This window comes from Charadrius vociferus, unplaced genomic scaffold, assembly GCF_000708025.1.
Source record: "Charadrius vociferus isolate BGI_N301 unplaced genomic scaffold, ASM70802v2 scaffold163, whole genome shotgun sequence".
Lineage (NCBI taxonomy): Eukaryota > Metazoa > Chordata > Aves > Charadriiformes > Charadriidae > Charadrius > Charadrius vociferus.
In genome coordinates, this window is record NW_009648332.1 from 1751663 (window position 1) to 1768955 (window position 17293).

Sequence of the window (17293 nt, forward strand, 5' to 3'; positions counted from 1 at the left end):
GAAATGCTTCCTCTACACAACTAGACCGCTCTGATAGTATTTTATTTAGAAGTTGAGAGGTCTGCAGAGAGACTTCAAAGCATCGCTGCTCAACATAGAGACACCCAGGCTTTGTTACTTGCAGGTAACATGCATGTAGAGGAGTAACAGTATTGAACAGCAACAGTCTTTCTGGTTTTTCACAGTGAGGGAAGAATGTTTCTGGTATTCATTATTGGCTGCATGTGTATGCCTTACAGCGTCAGTTCACTTGTTACCTCTTGCAGGTTCGGGAATGGAAAAATGAAGGCAGCAAAAGATACATGTGCACTGGCCGGCCTGGCTGGTTGACTGTGTCACTTCGTGTTGGAAAGTATAAGAAGATTCATAAGAACATCATGATCAACTTAATGGATGTTCTGGAAGTGGACAGTGAAAGACAGGTAATAAATTAATCACAAAGCTTTCGTAATAATGAAGTTTATGACTTTTTTTCCTGTACTTGTAGCTGAGGAGGAGATTAAGATTCCATAAAGAACAAAGGATTTTTGTAGCAGTAGACCCACCAAATTTCAGGTTTTGCAATGTGTGCTCGGATCATTCTATCAAAAAAACGGCATATGGAATTGTTTAGCTTTTATGCACTGAAGTCTAAAAGACCAGATTGATTTATGGTTTGGGGGACTGAGCAACAAGATGTTGGGGCAGAGGAGGAATCACTAAACAGTTTCAACTATTTTTAGTAGTGCTCTTAGGAAAGTAAGTCTCTGAATTCTGGTAACAGATGGAAGTACAATCCAGTTAGCAGTGTTTTTTCATCGTTAATGCCGAACGCTTAATTGACGTTTGGTGGGGGGAATTGTTTTTTTTTTCTCTTTTTAGGTTGTTCGTGTGGAACCTTTGGTCACCATGGGCCAGTTGACTGCACACCTGAATCCCATGGGATGGACTATTCCTGTGGTACCAGAGCTTGATGATCTTACAGTAGGTAAGGGTCATTGTGATGACAAAAGACTCAGTGATTTTATTGCATTTTCATTAGCTTTTTACGCAGTAACATGTTGCATTGTTTTAAAGGTTTCTGAAATATTCTGTTGAACCTTATGTTCTGTTGTGGCATTTCTGTTATAAGAACTTCCTTTTTTTTTTTTTTCTTAGTAGTCTTAAAAGCTGTGCCCAGAGCTTAAAAATGGTGTTTTGTTCTCATAAACCACCTTCATTTTGGAATGTGTTTAATTTGATTTGGTTTGTGCTCTATTGATAAGGTGGCCTGATCATGGGAACTGGCATTGAGTCTTCATCCCATATCTATGGACTTTTTCAACATACCTGTGTGGCCTATGAACTTGTTCTTGCCGATGGAAGCCTTGTGAGATGTTCACCAGTAAGACAAAATGTTATTTTGCTATCATTTACAATGTCGTTGACAGTTACCGGTATGGATATATGATTTAGTATGACATACTTTTTGCAGACTGAAAACTCAGACCTATTTTATGCAGTGCCTTGGTCTTGTGGTACTCTGGGTTTCCTGGTTGCAGCAGAAATAAAAATGATTCCTGCCAAGAAATATGTCAAAATACATTACGAGCCTGTGAGAGGACTGCAGAAGATTTGTGAAAAGTTTACTGAAGAATCTAAGAAAAAGGAGAATAGTTTTGTGGAAGGACTTGTGTATTCTTTGGAAGAAGCAGTCATCATGACAGGAGTCTTGACTGATGAAGCTGAGCAAAGCAAGGTAACTAAAGGGAAGTTATTCGTAAAGAAAAAAAGATACCCCCAAAGTTTAACTGAAGCTGTACTACATGCCAGTATAAACCAGAATTGTTATAAGATTGGAACAGTCTCTTAATTAAAAGTTATGCCTGTCTGTCAGAATATTTTAAATTACAGCTCTTTATTACTACAGCAGAGTCTGTACTCTAAATCTCTTCAATTGATAAGAAGCGACCCACTGATTTCATTATTGTAGCAAATAATTTAGTCTACAGCCTTTTCTTTGCAGTACCTAAGGAGGAAGAAAAGTATCTTTTCTCATATGCAGAACAGTTCTGTTTTAAACTGCAGTTATTCACAGAATCATAGATAGTTTATGTTGGAAGGAACCTTTAAAGGTCATCTAGTCCAACCCCCTGCAATAAGCAGGGACATCTTCAACAAGACCAGGTTGCTCAGAGCCCTGTCCAACCCATCCAACCTTACCTTGAACGTTTCCAGGGATGGGGCATCTACCATCTCTCTGGGCAACCCGTGTCAGTGTTTCACCACCCTCATTGTAAAAAATGTCTTCCTTATATCGAGTCTAAATCTAATCTCTTTTAGGTTAAAGCCATTACCCCTTGTCCTGTCGCAACAGGTCTCCCTGGAGCCTTCTCTTCTCCAGGTTAAACAACCCCAACTCTCTCAGCCTCTAACTCTGGCAATTATTCAGAGTACCTCTTTTCCTAGCAAGCATTTAATACAGTTAGTATCAGTAAAACACATCAGGGACATTTGCGGGGGGGGCACGCTAACTGTTCACTGCATCCTTCAACTTGGACGTTTCTTCTCTGCCATAATGAGAATTTGGATTAATGATGGGTTGAGAGATCGGTATTTTAGGAATCCAGTTCTGTCACATTCATGGTCTCTTAATTAGCTTGTAACAGGGAAGCCTTATTTAAATTAAATCTTAATGGCAAGAAACGTAAGAAGGAGCCATGCATGTGGAGAAATGAAGGCTCCCTAGATCTCTTGTGGCAGCCTCATTCAAACTGTCACCGAGGGTATAACGTTGATTCTTCATAGTAAGGGAATTTGGGAACATACTTAGTGATGTCTAGTAAGGTGTAACTGTTATCTGTTTTGGTGTTTGCTAATGAATGCGTGTTTTCTTGTAGATAAACAGAATTGGCAACTACTACAAGCCTTGGTTCTTTAAGCATGTGGAGAAGTATTTGAAAGCTGACAGGACTGGAGTAGAATACATTCCCTCAAGACATTATTACCATAGACATACACGCAGTATCTTCTGGGAGCTCCAAGTAAGACCATTTCCAAAATTAAAATAGCATCTGCAGGAGGGTAGTCTGCTCTTTCCTGGTGTAGGTACAACATACCTTCTTCCTCTTGGCAACACTTTTGTCTTTCATGGCAGAAAAAAACAGTGAAGTTTATGGCAAATTTAAAAGTCCTGCATTTGGGCAAAACAAATCCAAAGGCACTTCGTTATATATTAGTCATTATATCGTAACCTCCTAATTTCTGTTTTAGTGCTTTTCTGAATTTAGACCTTAAGTATGTATTTCAGTGTTAAGTTTTTCTAGCTACCAAGTGATTTCCAAAGGCAGACAGTGGAAAAAACACGAATGTGAAATTATGGCTGAACATTTGCCCTGCCTAAACTCAGAATACTAATTATATAGTAAGGTCATTATTTTGAATTTCGTAAATGCATTTGTTGTGATGTGCATTTATGCAAAACTTTATTTGGCATTCTGAAATACCGGATCCCTTCAGCTCCTGGGGAATTTAAACAGGAGTTGGCTGTGCAGGAAGTACTTAAAATTTTACAGCTTTAAAATTCTTTTAAGACCTGATCTTGTATGTGTTTATTCTTACAAGAGTTCTTTAAGTTTAGCTTCTTATGCCCTCCTTCCTTAGCAGTTTTAAGATAATAGCCTACTGTTCTCTGAACTTCATTCTCTGAAAGTATTTGAGGCTGAGTATGTTGTGATTCATATGACTGAAAATCAGTCGTTGTAACTAGAGGAGGCTTAGGGCAGGGCTGTGTAGCCAAGTTCAGTTCAGGCCTCTCTTGTTCATGTTGGTATTATAGTAGTTTAGCAAAAGTATCAGCAGTTAAATGTATTGAAAATCTGACTCAATATTGCTCCGAGGATTCTGAAGTATTGTCTTTTGGTTCACTTACACATTCTTAAGTCAAACTTTTTTCTTTCCTCTTTAAAGGATATAATTCCTTTTGGCAATAACCCCATTTTCCGTTACCTGTTTGGCTGGATGGTTCCTCCAAAAATCTCTTTGTTAAAACTCACCCAAGGAGAAGCTATTCGAAAACTGTACGAGCAACACCATGTTGTACAGGATATGTTGGTCCCAATGAAGAGCCTTGAGAAGTCTATCCAAACCTTCCATGCTGACCTTAACGTAAGAACATCTAGTTTTAAAATGCGATGAATCTTGGACTGCGTGTAATAAGAACTGTGACTGTTGGTCTCAAGGCACAATAGTCTACTTGTGTAAAAAGGTCATTATCATATCCTGGGGGGTACAGTGCTTCGCGAGGCTATATCAGCAGAAGAAGGCAGAAGAAGAAATCAGCGCAGCTTTCTGAAAAAAGAACAAAAACATGAGATTCAAATTTTAGTAGAAGGCAAACATTTCTGAAAGATTTCATCACTCAGTAAAACTTGAACTGATTTTTCTTTCATCAGAAATCACTGGCAGTCTCACTGAACCCAAACCGTGGGAATTTATTTCCCTTTGTTGCTTTTATTTCTGAATTTATTTTAGTTAGTATAAGAAGTACAAACTTGGCGATTTCAGTTTTGAACTGACCTGGAAAAGAAAACTCTTCATTCTCTCATTCTCTTTTTACTCAGTATTACTGTGTATTCAGTTGTTGCTTTGGGATCGGGGATTTATTTTTATTTTTTTTTTCATTTCAAATATTTAAGGGGGAGGAGATGTAATTCTAGGAGGACAGAGCACATACTCTAAGCATCTCAATCTATTTGTGTTACGGTCATTAGAGAGTGCAGCTAAGAACCACAGCAAGAGAATTGGAAGGGAAGGGGTGTGCCAGTTTCAATCCCAAATTGGGAAGAAGTCCTCTTAACTCTTCATTTTGTCAGCTTTACTATGAGATAGCTTAAAGGATTGTGTTGTTAAAAATAAGTGATAAAGTGTTTTCTTACCTCTGCAGGTATACCCTCTTTGGTTATGTCCTTTCATACTGCCCAATAATCCCGGTATGGTCCACCCAAAAGGGGATGAAGCAGAACTCTACGTGGATATAGGAGCTTATGGAGAGCCCAAAAGGAAACAATTTGAAGCCAGGGCTTCAATGAGGCAAATGGAAAAGTTTGTAAGAAGTGTGCATGGGTAAGGATCCCACTCCTTAGAATAGTAATAATGTCATATAATTTACACCCATGTGGTTTGATCGCAGTTATATAATCCTACAGCACTTTAATATTGCAATAATTTAACAACCACAATAATTGAAAACTAATACTAATTACTAATTTTGATGTTACGATTTTAAAATATTATTTTACTTTCATTATTTGATTGCAAAACCAAACAAACGAGCATACGGGCTGAAGTTCTTGCAGTGTATTTGGGAGCTGGGTAGCTTCAGGTCACCCGTGCATCCGTTCAGCGCCTGGCTGCTCTGGGAGTAGAGTCTCTGCTGCAACAAAATACATCCGTACACCCAGGTGCAGAAGGACCTCAGCAGCTCTGTACTGACTGTGCATAAACCAGTTGCTGTCCAGAAGCAGCGTTAGCGTGGGTCGGTGACCGCTCTCAGCCAGGCTGGCTAGCCCAGCCCGCAGGAAGGCAGCCACTGAGCTTGCATACTGACCTGGGCTTGTTTCAGGCCGGTTCACAGCAAGGGCAGAGCAAATGCTGTTTTGGCTGCACTTGGCTGCAGTCCCTCCAGGAATCCCACAGGCTGTTAAAAGTTTGGACAGCTTCTCTGCCTGCCCTTGGGACTGTTGTGCTCCCTGCGGTCTTTGCAGCGTCACACTGCAGCTTTGCCCCGTCCTTGGGCTGGCGTGCCCTTGCGCAGGGAGGCCAGCCTTGACTCTCCCCTGCAGTCCCTGTGCGGGGGTGGGAGTCTTTCCTCCCTCCCAACTTGTACTTCCATAGCTTCCTTTTCCCTGCCCCGATTCTTATTACATAGGACCGCAGTAGGCGTGAGATGCGTGCCCACCATCTGTCACAGACTCATGCCAGCCTAATTTCCTGTAGTAGTGTCAGTGGAGAAGTTGTTACAGGCTTGTTTCTCAGGAATAAAAAAAAACAACTTCACAGTATTTTTACACCATCAGTATAATTTATCCACATTTCTATTTTGACCTACTTCTCAGTCTAACAGTGATTATATCCCATGTGGCTGAGTAACAATGGTGAGTCTGCTTTGAGATGATTTGGAGAGTATAAATGACTTAGCTGCAATAAGTGATCTGCCAGAGAACAAAGCAACCAAAAGTTAATTTTAAGCTTTTTTTAATTAACTTGAAATTAAGCTTTTAATTTAAAGCTCTTTACTAACGAAGTTTTGTCTCTTCTCTACCTGTCACTGAGAAACGAACAATAGATAAATGCTTCATCTTACAGTTTCGTAACCACACACAACAATAGAGCTTTTATGTAACAGTTTTACCGCTGTGCTCTGATGCTGGCTGCATTTTAGACAGCACAGCATAGAAGTAAGGAAGAGTCCACACCTAAATAATATTTGCATTTATTTTTTTAAAAGGACCTTTGTTGCACTGTGCTTCAATTACACTATAAATTTATCATCTCGGCCTTGTCTGATTTAGCGGGCTTTTGCCTTCCCAGTTATATTCTCAATGTCCGGTTCAAAGAAACCTTAAAAAGTCAAACGATATTGTGCTACATCTGCCTTGAACGCATTTTGTAACGCAGGCTAATATGAGACACCATGACTGTACCTCCATGGATCATAAGAAAGCATGCAGAAAAAGTACTTTTCTTTTTTCTGAAGCTGAAATTAAAAGGTTTTGAATGGAAGAAAAAGGAAAACAAGCTTTCAAAAGCAGTTAGAAAAGTATTTGTCAGGGAATGGTTAGGCCATGTGTGGTTTTTGGTGCAAGGGGCCAGACTCTTGATTTGGAGGAACTATTGAAGTTCTCTCTAGACTTGTGTTTCTGTGAACACGAGTTGTTAGAATACAGGTTTTCAAAAGATTTGGCTGCATGTGGTTAGGATGTCTAAACATGAACCACTGTTTTATACACATCTTTTAGTGCTTTTCACTTTGTAGTAGCAAAACTAATGAAAGTATCGGGATATTGATGACTAAAGAAGTGTTCTCAACCAAATTGTAAAAGCAACAGTTATTTTAGTTGCTTTCTTTTCCCATCTTCCCCTTCACCAAAATGACTGTAACAGTATTCTGTTGTTTTCACCATTACATGTTATTTCCTCTTGGAAAAGAGATCATGGTAATGTTAAATCCATGAAATATAATTGGCCAAGTGTCCCAGTGTAATCCACGTGAGCAACTGTATTTGCTGGTTTTTAAAAAGCGTTTTTGATGGGGGCTTTTTTGTTGAATATTTGCTATTCGTACCTTGCCCTGATTTTTTTTTTTTTTATATTCTATTTCAAATCTTGTGGCACAATTAGTACTGTATCTCAGTTTCTTTTTTTTTCTTTCTTTTTTTTCTTTTTTTTTCCTCCAGTTTCCAGATGCTGTATGCAGATTGCTATATGACCCGTGAGGAGTTCTGGGATATGTTTGATGGTTCGTTGTACCACAAGCTGAGGGAGCAAATGAATTGCAAGGATGCCTTTCCAGAAGTGTATGACAAAATCTGCAAAGCTGCGAGGCACTGAGCCTGAATGATCTAATCAAGCAATCAGGGAAAGATGAATTTACCTATAGCTAGTCAGTATATCCTTTAAAAAAAAAAAAAAGCTTTATTGCTCTCCAAATAAGCTCATTCTTGTTGATGTTTAAAGGTATGAATTCCTGCTTTATAAATTTATGTTTAGTATTTCTTCATATGTTTTAAAACCAATTTTCCAAACTCAAAGTGATTGTTTTTAAGTGCTAGCCTTTGTATCTAATGTCGTGGTATAGGTGTATTCACCTATTTCCAAGCATAAGATAAATAATTGGAAAGGATGAAGATACTGGAGTTAACACCAGTTGTATACCATAGCTATATTTAACATTACTTTTGAAAATGGTAAGGAGGGCTCAGAAATAGGTGCCAAAGCCGAACGCATTGTCACATTAATCACGACGTTTGAAATGTTTGCCTCCAGTCGGTAACCTGTAGAACAGCTTAGCAATGGTACCGTAATCTTCTGGCTGCACAGTGCTGCAGGATGTTGTGTGGTACCGTACTGCTTTGGGTTATACCGGACTATAATCTCAGCCGGGCAGTTAAACTCCCTAACGGTGGCTTCGGTTTCAAAACTGAGCGCTGAGGTGTGAAGAAAATGCTTTTTACTTGTGCCTAATTTGTACTGATTTTGATTCTAAAGTGTAACTGGATATAGGTTTTAGGTACTTCTCAATTGGTTAAGAGTGCATTGGGTTTTGCCCCAAAATACCGATGTTTTGGCTTTGTAGACTACTGAAAAAATGGCTGCTATTTCATATAGCCAAGTTTTAATTTCAGTTTTTACTCATTGTAGGTCAGTTTATTTGGATTTTTTTTTTTTGGGGGGGGGGGTTCAGTTGATGCTTAATTTTAGTGCCTTATAAATACTCAGTTGGAAGAAGATGTGGGTTATTTCAGACCATTCTGTCCTGGCTGGTAGGAAAAGGAAGTCAAGGCTTTATTTACACAAGGTTTGTTAAAACAAGTGGCTGTGGATAAGGAGAACTCTTGTTGTGAGTCTTGATACACACAGGCTTTGGTTCTGAGTCGAGTGACATTTTTTGCTTTTCATTTTAGCTGGATTAGATTGATAGGCTTTGTAAAAGGACTGTTTCAGTCACCCGGAGAGGAAATCAACAGTAAATGTTCAGTTTCCCCTTCTGCTGCACGCTGGTGAAAACAGCACAGTCACACACTTCATACAGTCGAGTGTAGAAGCGTGGCAATGTTTTGACCCTGTAGCCAGAAACGCGGTTCCAAACCAGGCCCGTCTTGTCCAAGCAGTACTTAAAATTGTTACTTGAAGCCTTACTGAGCTTGAGGGAAAAGAAAGTCATTTTCTTGAGGCTTGCGCAGGGGCTAACATGAAGAACTTATTAAACAGTTACCAGTGGGAGGCGTTGTAATTTTTATATGAGTGCTAAACCAATGATTTTATTTATTGCTAGATGGATGTTTAAGGTCCAGATGAAACCAATGATAAAGCAGTAACAAGAATAAGCTTGGGCTGTTACTCAGTGATACGTGCTGGGCAAATTGTGTGCGAATAAGGTACCCCTTAAAAGCCCACGCGGGGGACTGGTGGCAGGAGCAGCCTGCCAAGGGGAGACACAGCCAGCGCAGAGCACCCGCAGTGCTGCCCAGGCCACGGAGCCGGGCGGGAGGTGGAGCTGTGTCAGTGATCCAGCAGTGTCTGCCACACCGTTCCGGGCTTCAGGGTATGCAGGAAGGCAAACACTGATTCTCGGGGTGTAACCTGCCCTCCTGCCCCTCCAAGGAAGGCGGCGCAAGAGCCGTTTCCTTGTCCCTGGGGCAGTGCTACGATTTAGCCCAGTGCTTGTAAAATAATCTGCACAGAGCAGCAATGGATTTGGTTAGCTTTTAAAGGGCGATGTTAAAACAGCTAGAGGATATGCAAATACTTTTACTTAGACTGTGTTTCTCTCACTTATGTACTGATGATCTTTAGGTATGCACTGTATTTGTTTTTTCACTCCTTAATTTATTGGCAAACTTTGTATGACGTGATTGGGTACTGTAACTGTATCAGTCACACACACGCACATGCATAATTGCTGTTGCTCTTAATTTTTCATTGTACCGGCTGTTTAAAATAAAGATCTAGCCAGCGTACTGTTCAAAGTGGTGTCTTTTAATGAACGATTACTTACTTTTCAACAGTTCTGTTTATCATTTCTTGTGCTTCTTGTATTGTTACAAATGGTCAGCGAATTCTGAGAGAAGCTGATGTCTGGGTAAGAGACCAGAGGGATTTTGAGGCTGTTGGGAGGTGAGGAGCCTGGTGCTGCAAACAGCTTTGAAGGCATGTCTTTGAAGTCTGTGAGTCTACCCTTATCTCTGCCCCAGGACACACCCTTACAAAACAAACACCTTATAGCTGAGCCTTAACCCTTCAATTATGCCCCACTAACTCCACATAGCCTCATGATGCTCATTATCCTGATTTTTTCCCTCCCCTTGCCTCATTCTTTCCCTCTGAGGTTTTGTCCAAGGGGGACAAAACCCCATTTTAGATTTAGGTGCTGCAGCCGTGGACATGGATAGCTACTTCATTCTTCTCACTTCACGCTAATAGAACTAACTGCTGGTTTGAATGATGAGCCAACAGAAGCAAGGATGAAGATTCAGTGCCCTCTTCAGCCTGAGGAGTTTCGCATCCACATCTTCTGTTTCCTTGATGCCTTCACAGCAGCTCTGTAGGCTCGGTCGGAGGTACTCCTGCCCTCCCTCGGGCACAGCTGGGGCATCCTCTTCCAATGCTCTCTGCCCAGAGAGAAGCTCCCGGGCTTTCTCCTGAAATCCAGGCTGCCAAATGCCTCAGCCCCACTGAAACCACAGTTCAGGTGCCAAACCCCTGCGTTCCCTTAATCACATTGTGTGTTGGCCCTGACATATGCTGCGTTTCACAATCCTCTTTCTTTACCCCAGCGGCATTTGTGTAGCCTACACTCGCCCACATCACTGCTCAGGCATTTCCCTTCAGAGACCTTCCTCCTTTCCTTGCCTCTCCAGAACAATAATCAGGATTTTCTTCAATCACTGCAGTTTTACCTGTGTTCAATTATCTCCCCCACCAAAGGATAATTGCAGATTAATTAGCATACTTAATCAGCCACAACTAGCATGTAATTACACCTAGATTTAATTATTCCAGTCTGGTCTAAACACTAGTGCAAGACTTCACAAAGGTTTACTCTAAGTGAACCAGTGTACTTTCAGTACATTTGTTTGGCCGTGCTTTGTTACCACTGACACGATCTTCTCCTCTCTCTTCTCCTCTCTCTTCTCCTCTCTCTTCTCCTCTCTCTTCTCCTCTCTCTTCTCCTCTCTCTTCTCCTCTCTCTTCTCCTCTCTCTTCTCCTCTCTCTTCTCCTCTCTCTTCTCCTCTCTTCCTCCGTTGCCTCAAGGTTTTAATACCTGACAAAATTTGGAACGATGACACTAAATTCCCCCTAATTCCCTCCAGCTGCTTATAAACATTAGCATTGTTAATTCCAGTGAAGCTGTATGTTACAGCTTGCAGTGGAGAGCCTTGCACACAGCTACTTAAAAGGCAGCACGCGACAAGTACATAGGCACTTAACGAATGCCTCGCTAATTACTTTGCTACAGTACTGCTTTCTCAGATGCAGCTCTCCATTGAGTGGCACTGGTGGACCTGCGGCTCTTCAGCTGTGGTCTTCACGGTGCTCATAACAGGTATGTGTGACTTCTTTAAGCAGCGTTGTTTGAAAGGAAGTGTTTAATACTGAATGAGCTGTGTGTGCCCGCAAAGCTTCCTTCGGAGGACACGCTGTATCTGGCATCCTCTTCTCAAGTGTGTCGTTTTTATAAAGGCCAAGGTGGAAATAATGAATTGCTCAACAGAAAATTGAGGCTTCTGATTGTCTAAGAGTGTTTTATTACCACAGAACAAGACTTTAGTTGTTTCCTATCTCTTGACTCACGTGCCAGCACACTATTTTCATCTACCCCGTCTCATCTGCTGGTGCATCTGCTATTTACTCGCTGATTTGGGCTTCCCAGCACCATCTTACGTGTGGAAAACAGCAGTGATTTCTTCAGAGGTATCTGACCAATGCGGAGCAGAAATCAAATCACTCCGGTTGTTTTTAGCAACAGGCTTGAGCCGCTCGCTGTGGAAAGAGAATGCGATTCAGTGGGCTCAAATTATTCGCTGGATTAATCTCATTAGTCTTAACAAGCATGGAGATGAACAGAGCTCTTAAAAGCCTGGGTATTCCCTAGAAAGCACAGCTGTAGCTTGAAAAGTGATTTTTGGAGCTAGAGCTATTTGATCAGAGAGATGCGTTTGAATTCCAAGTCCTGCTCTACTGTTCAGACTTCTTTTTTATTCCTACTGGAAGTGCAAAATGAACAAAGCTGGGCAATATTGAAAGCTAGATATCACTATGCTTTCTCCATCATAGGGTAGCTGACTTCTGGCTGCCTCGCTGAAAGCTGCTGAGTTATATTCAGCCAAGACCGATTTCTAACTACTCTCTGGAGATGAAGAAAGAGCTTTGCAGAGCTGTCAGCCCGTAGTGCCACCGCAGCAGTTTGCTAATCTTGGCCACAAGCAAAGGTGAGAGCGGAGGGCTGTCCCGAGGTCTCTCATTAGTATAGTTCCTAACTGCTTCACAGGGTTTTCACGCTAGCGATTTCAAAGCCCTTTGCGGTGAAAGTGAGCCTTGTTATCTTCCTTCCTCAGATGGGTAAACCAAGGCACAGCCTGAGAAGGTGATTTTGTTTGGGGCCCTTGAGCAGTCCAGTGCCGGCACTGGGAATGAGTCCAGACAGCCTGATTATCCATCCCTCTCCCAGTTCCTTCCCAGGCTGCCTTCTCTAACTCGATGGAAACTATCTGCCTACACCTCCGCCCCAGGCAAACTGCATTTCACAAGGTACAACAACTGCCTTGGCATCTGCAAAGTGCCTTAGGAGCCAGTAGTTCTTTAACCCTCCCACTACCCCTACGCAGTGGGGAAGCACCAAGGTCTCCTCACTTTCCTGGGAGAGGAGAGGTGCAGCAATACCAACCTCCCTGTCCAGAGGGGACCTGTGGGGGGGCTGGCGAGTGTTTCCCAGTCCCGATGCAGTGCTTTAACTACACGATCATCCCATCTCACATCAGTTGTAGTTCCAGCAACATGCATGCAACCTCCCCAGAGCTGCTCAAGATGGTTTTCCTGTAAGCCAGTGTGAAACCATCTGCAGCCCCCTTCGTCTCTCAGACTTACAGCAAGTAGGCATCCCGCTTCAAGTTGCTCAGGTACCGCTGTGCATCACACCGGTACAGGGACTGGTATCTCATCTTCCGAGGGTATTTTTCATGCTCGGTGATATCATAGCGACCAACACCTACAGGGTTCTGGAAGGAGAAGGTCTCATGTGCTTCCCCAGCCAGAGGCAGTGTGGGGGATGCGAGTGGGGAAAAAACAGGTAGTGCCTTCACGGGGCCAGGGCTTCAGCTGAGCAAAACACAACAATATGTGCCATATCTTAACCAAACGGGGCCTATATTGCAGGGGAGGGAGGAGAAGACACACTAATCGGTGTTAGCCCTGCCAGTCGCCTTCACGAGCAGTTCTCCTCAGAGATCCGTAAAGAAGTCAGTCAGTTCTGCGGGCTCGAGCACGGTCACCACTGGTAGCTGCAGTGAAGGGCTGCCGTGTCACAACCTCCCCACTGAAATGTAATCTGTCGAGTTCCCCAGCAATTATGAAGAGGTCTTCATCCTTGACCTCTTTCAAGTTGCCTGTTCCCCACTCAGCTGGATAAAGGAGAGGAGCCACGTGGACGCCTGCTCCCCAGCTCTCACCAAGGTGGACTATTTCCGACTAAAGCTTTCCCTGTCTGCTTTGAGCCCTTTAGGCTTTGTTCTAGTTCTCTGTGGGGAAGCTGCCAAGATGAATACAACTCCAGGAACGGGTACTAAGGCAAGGGCTCCTACCTGCACTGGCTCTGCAGCGTGCTGCTGATGCTGCTAGAGGAAAAAATGGCTTTCAAGCAGCGAAATACGACTTTCTGGGAGGATGCGGGGGGCTCCTCATGCCTAAAAGGACTCAGACCCAGCTGACCTCATCCATGAGGAGCATCCGCTTGCTTGCAGCTGAGGACGAGCAGAACTAATGGGAAGGGTTGTCTGAGCCTCCCTTGCAAAGGGCAAAGGCCTGAGGATGCAGGCAGAGAGAACGTGGTCGCTGCTGAGCTGCCCCTCTGCTCTGCACCAGCCCAGCTCACCTGCCTACGGGCGGTGGGCGCTCAGCGGTGGGCGCTCAGCGTGCTGCTGACGCTGGGCTGTGGGCCTTTATTCACCGTTTGTCCTTTAGCAAGCAGTTTTGGGCAAGAACAGCAGCACCAGAGAGGGATTCATCTCCTCTCTGAAGGACGCGTATGTGGCCGAGTTGCCCAGATTTTCTTGATCATCAATGGGGAGAGAAAAGCACCTCCTGAGGTAAGGCTGCCCTTCTGTCACAGGCAGACACCCGATGTGGGACTTTTGCTGGGGTGCTGCTCCGTTCAGAGGACACACCTCTGGCCAGAGCTGGTGAGGAGAGCCCACCCTTTGGCTCAGAAGAAGAAGTGTTATCCTCTCCCAGGGGTGCTAGTAATGGGTTAGGTATGGTCATGGAGGAAGCTCAGAGCCTGACCGTTCCTGTGTCCCTCCCTCACTGCCACGTCCGTTCACTCACCTCGTTCCCAGTAAAGAGGCGGTAGGACTTTGTGTCGAATCTCTTGGCAGATGACCAGAACGGGGGTTGGCTGGAGCACGCTGATCTCCCAACGGGCTTTGGGTTGTAGGAGCCCGGCCCCACTGCCCACTGCGCAGAAGGACACCTGTTATGCTTCCATTTGCTCGTAAAAAGAGCTGCACAACGTTGGAGAGCCATCCACCCATTCCCCCAGGGCCTCACGCATCCCCACCCCAGGTACCCTGGTGACACCAGCTGGTGCCGATGTCCACTGACCGCCTCCCTCGGGCACTGGCTGAGCGTGGCCCAGAAGATCCTCTCCGTGGGGCAGCCTGGGTTCCTCGGCAGGGTGCTGAAGCAGCCTTTCTTCTTGTTCTCCCTCGACGTCAGCTTGTCCAGGAAACCTTTGACAGTGTCAGTGCTCAGCTCGGTGCCTCTCCTCTGCCGGGACAAGGGAGCGGTGTGAGAGGCTCAGCTGCTGGTGGTCTCTCAGGCCACCCCATCTGTCCTGTGCCATGAGAGCTCAGCCCTGATGCAGCTCATGGGCACCATCCTGCTCTCCTGCACGGTGTCTGCAGCCCACCCGCTCCCCAAACGCTGCTGCGTGGGTCTGTTTTTCCAGAATCCGAGGGAAGTCAAAGAGCAGAATCTAAGCGGGATGGACGCTGGCATAAGGCAGCTCTCCATCCTTATAGCAAAGTGTCGGCAATGCCACAGCTCGCTGAGAAACCCCATCTGGGTGCGGGGCCCTGGGGCAACGCACCTCCAAGGCATGATGGCCACCACCGGTGGGCATCGACCTGTCCCCCGAGACGCAGGTTGTAGGTGCCGGGTCCCAGGCCGCTGCCCTGCAGACATGGGGGAAAGCCGTCGGGGGCTGCGTTCAGCGGGGGGACAGGGCCACCCCATGAGCATGTCCCCAGGGCAAGGGGCAGGACTTGCCAGGGCTGGCGGCAGGGCACACTTCGCCGTCCTGCTGTCCATCAGCCCTCGCGTGCTGGCGGAGTGCTTGTTCCTCTCCTCAAAGTGGGTGTAGGGGTTCCCCTGGGGGTCGTACGTGCCGGGGCCGGGGAAGCAGTCCTGCGGGAGAGATGGGTGGCCGTGGGCAGTCTCGGTAAGGGAGACAGTCCCCAGCCCAGCAGGAGGAGACGGCACCCATGGTAGGTCCTAATCCTTGCAAAGGGCTCATTCTCTGAAGGTGTCAGCCCGAAGCCAAGTCCCACAGCCGGCGGGCACCGTTCCCTAGCATCTCCCGTGTCGGGGTGCAACATACCCTCCGGCCATCTCTGAAGCGCTGCTCCCTCGTGTCGCAGATCCCCCGGACGCTGGAGGGCCGTGTCTCCTGCAGAAAGTCCCTGATGTTGTACGTTCCTGGGCCCAGCCGTTCCTGCTGTGGGAGGAGAGTGGGGATGGTGAGGATGGGGACGGGCAGCACTGCCTGCACCGCTCACTCATGGCAAATGTACATGGAGGGCGGATGAAAACCAGCTCTTACCTGGAGTTTGTTCCTCTTCATTATCTCCTTGGACTGGAAATGGGGCAGCTGACAGCCCTTCTCTGCTCTGGCCCAGCCAGAGGCTGATGGTTTTCCCTGCAATGCAGAGCCAGAGCACTGCTGTCAGCAGCGCCGGGACTGGAGCACGAGGCTGAGCCCGTGCTCGGGCAGCTGTGGCTCTGCAGCCGGGTGTAGAGGTGTGATTAGGGGATCTGGACATGGGGATCTGCTGCTCCACATCCCACTCCTCTGTGCTCTGTGTCTGCTGAGCACCAGGAAGGCATCAGAGAGCTCTGGTGAGAGCAGCCCATGACCCTCATTTCTACCCTGGGGTGCTCCCAGCTGTGATATGCAAGAAGTCCCCATGCAAGAAGCTGTTTCCCAGCAGGCACAGACAATTTGGGAAGTGAGGAGAGCTTCACTGGTAAGTCAAGCTCTCCCCACGCACCCAGGCAAGCCTGGCTGGTGTCCTCAACCAGCTGCCCATGGCCCTGGGGAGCACCTGCAGCCCCATGCTGGTAGCTCCGGTCCCTGAAGGCTGCAGGGATGGTGGTCCTTGCCGTGGCAGCTGTCACCATGGCACCCAGCATCCTGGTTCCCCAGGGAACATCCCTTCCTGGGAGCAGACAGGGCTGGCGGACAGCAGGGTCAAGGCAGTGATCCTGGTTGCAATGGAGGCTCCCAGTGGGGCTAAAGCAACATATGCAGGGCTTGATCCAACCACCCACCAGGCTTTAACAGGGACATGTTATCTCTAAGCTACTAAAAAATATATTCTTAAAGCAACTACTCAACCTGCCAATCCCACTTTGGGCAATAAACTGCTGGGTTTGGTGCTTGTGTCCCCTGCAGCATCATATTTAGAATTGTAGAAACGTTATGGTTGGAAGAGATCTTTAAGATTATGAAGTCCAGCCATTAACCCAGCACTACCAGGCTGCCACTAAATCATGTCCCTCAGCACCACGTCTGCCCATCTTTTAAATACCTCCAGGGACGGTGACTCAACCACTTCCCTGGGCAGCCTCTTCCAGTGCTTGACAACCACTTCTGTGAAAAAATTTTTCCTAATATCCAATATAAACCTCCCCGGCGCAACTTGAGGCTGTTTCCTCTTGTCCTATCGCTTGTTACTTGGGAGAAGAGATGGACCCCCACCTCGCTACACCCTCCTTTCAGGTAGTCGTAGACAGCGATAAGGTCTCCCCTCAGCCTCCTTTTCTCCAGGCTGAACAACGCCAGTTCCCTCAGCCGCTCCTCATGAGACTTGTGCTCTAGACTTCCCATTTGTGAGCGCTGGTGGGCCTGAGCATGGAGATCCATGCCTGTGATCTCCGCCGGGGGGCTCATCAGCCCCTTAATGTCCATGGCGTTTTGGATGAGAGCAAGCCAGGCCTGGGGAAGCCGTTTCCCTGGCGCTGGGCTGCTGTTTGGTGCAGAAAACAGGATTTTGCTGCCCAGCTGCTCCAACAAGTCATCAAGTCTTCTAACGCTCACTATAGAGGTAGGAGAACTGG

At 45.8% G+C, this 17293-nt stretch overlaps 3 protein-coding genes across 3 annotated transcripts in view; 2 read left to right on the forward strand and 1 right to left on the reverse strand.

Annotated features, from left to right (window-relative positions):
* Positions 1-269: 269 nt before the first annotated feature.
* On the forward strand, positions 270-7943 carry DHCR24 (24-dehydrocholesterol reductase). The gene is made up of 8 exons (XM_009884594.1): positions 270-422; positions 862-967; positions 1245-1363; positions 1454-1717; positions 2859-3002; positions 3928-4125; positions 4904-5082; positions 7416-7943. The coding sequence occupies exons 1-8, from the start codon at positions 303-305 to the stop codon at positions 7567-7569; spliced, it is 1284 nt and encodes a 427-aa protein (XP_009882896.1). The 5' UTR covers positions 270-302; the 3' UTR covers positions 7570-7943.
* A 3676-nt stretch (positions 7944-11619) lies between these two features.
* LOC104286234 (chromosome unknown open reading frame, human C1orf177) lies at positions 11620-16290 on the reverse strand. Its single transcript, XM_009884812.1, has 10 exons — positions 16225-16290; positions 15777-15872; positions 15555-15671; positions 15224-15361; positions 15082-15129; positions 14558-14722; positions 14282-14410; positions 13540-13572; positions 12827-12957; positions 11620-11722 (listed from the first exon to the last, which is right to left on the reverse strand). Exons 1-10 carry the CDS (start codon positions 16288-16290, stop codon positions 11620-11622), a joined length of 1026 nt encoding a protein of 341 aa, XP_009883114.1.
* An 852-nt stretch (positions 16291-17142) lies between these two features.
* The window catches only part of TTC22 (tetratricopeptide repeat domain 22), a 3455-nt gene continuing 3304 nt past the window's right edge, over positions 17143-17293 (forward strand). The window contains exon 1 of the mRNA XM_009884813.1: positions 17143-17280. Within this exon, the coding sequence (XP_009883115.1) occupies positions 17143-17280 (138 nt within the window). The remainder of the gene's footprint in view (positions 17281-17293) is intronic.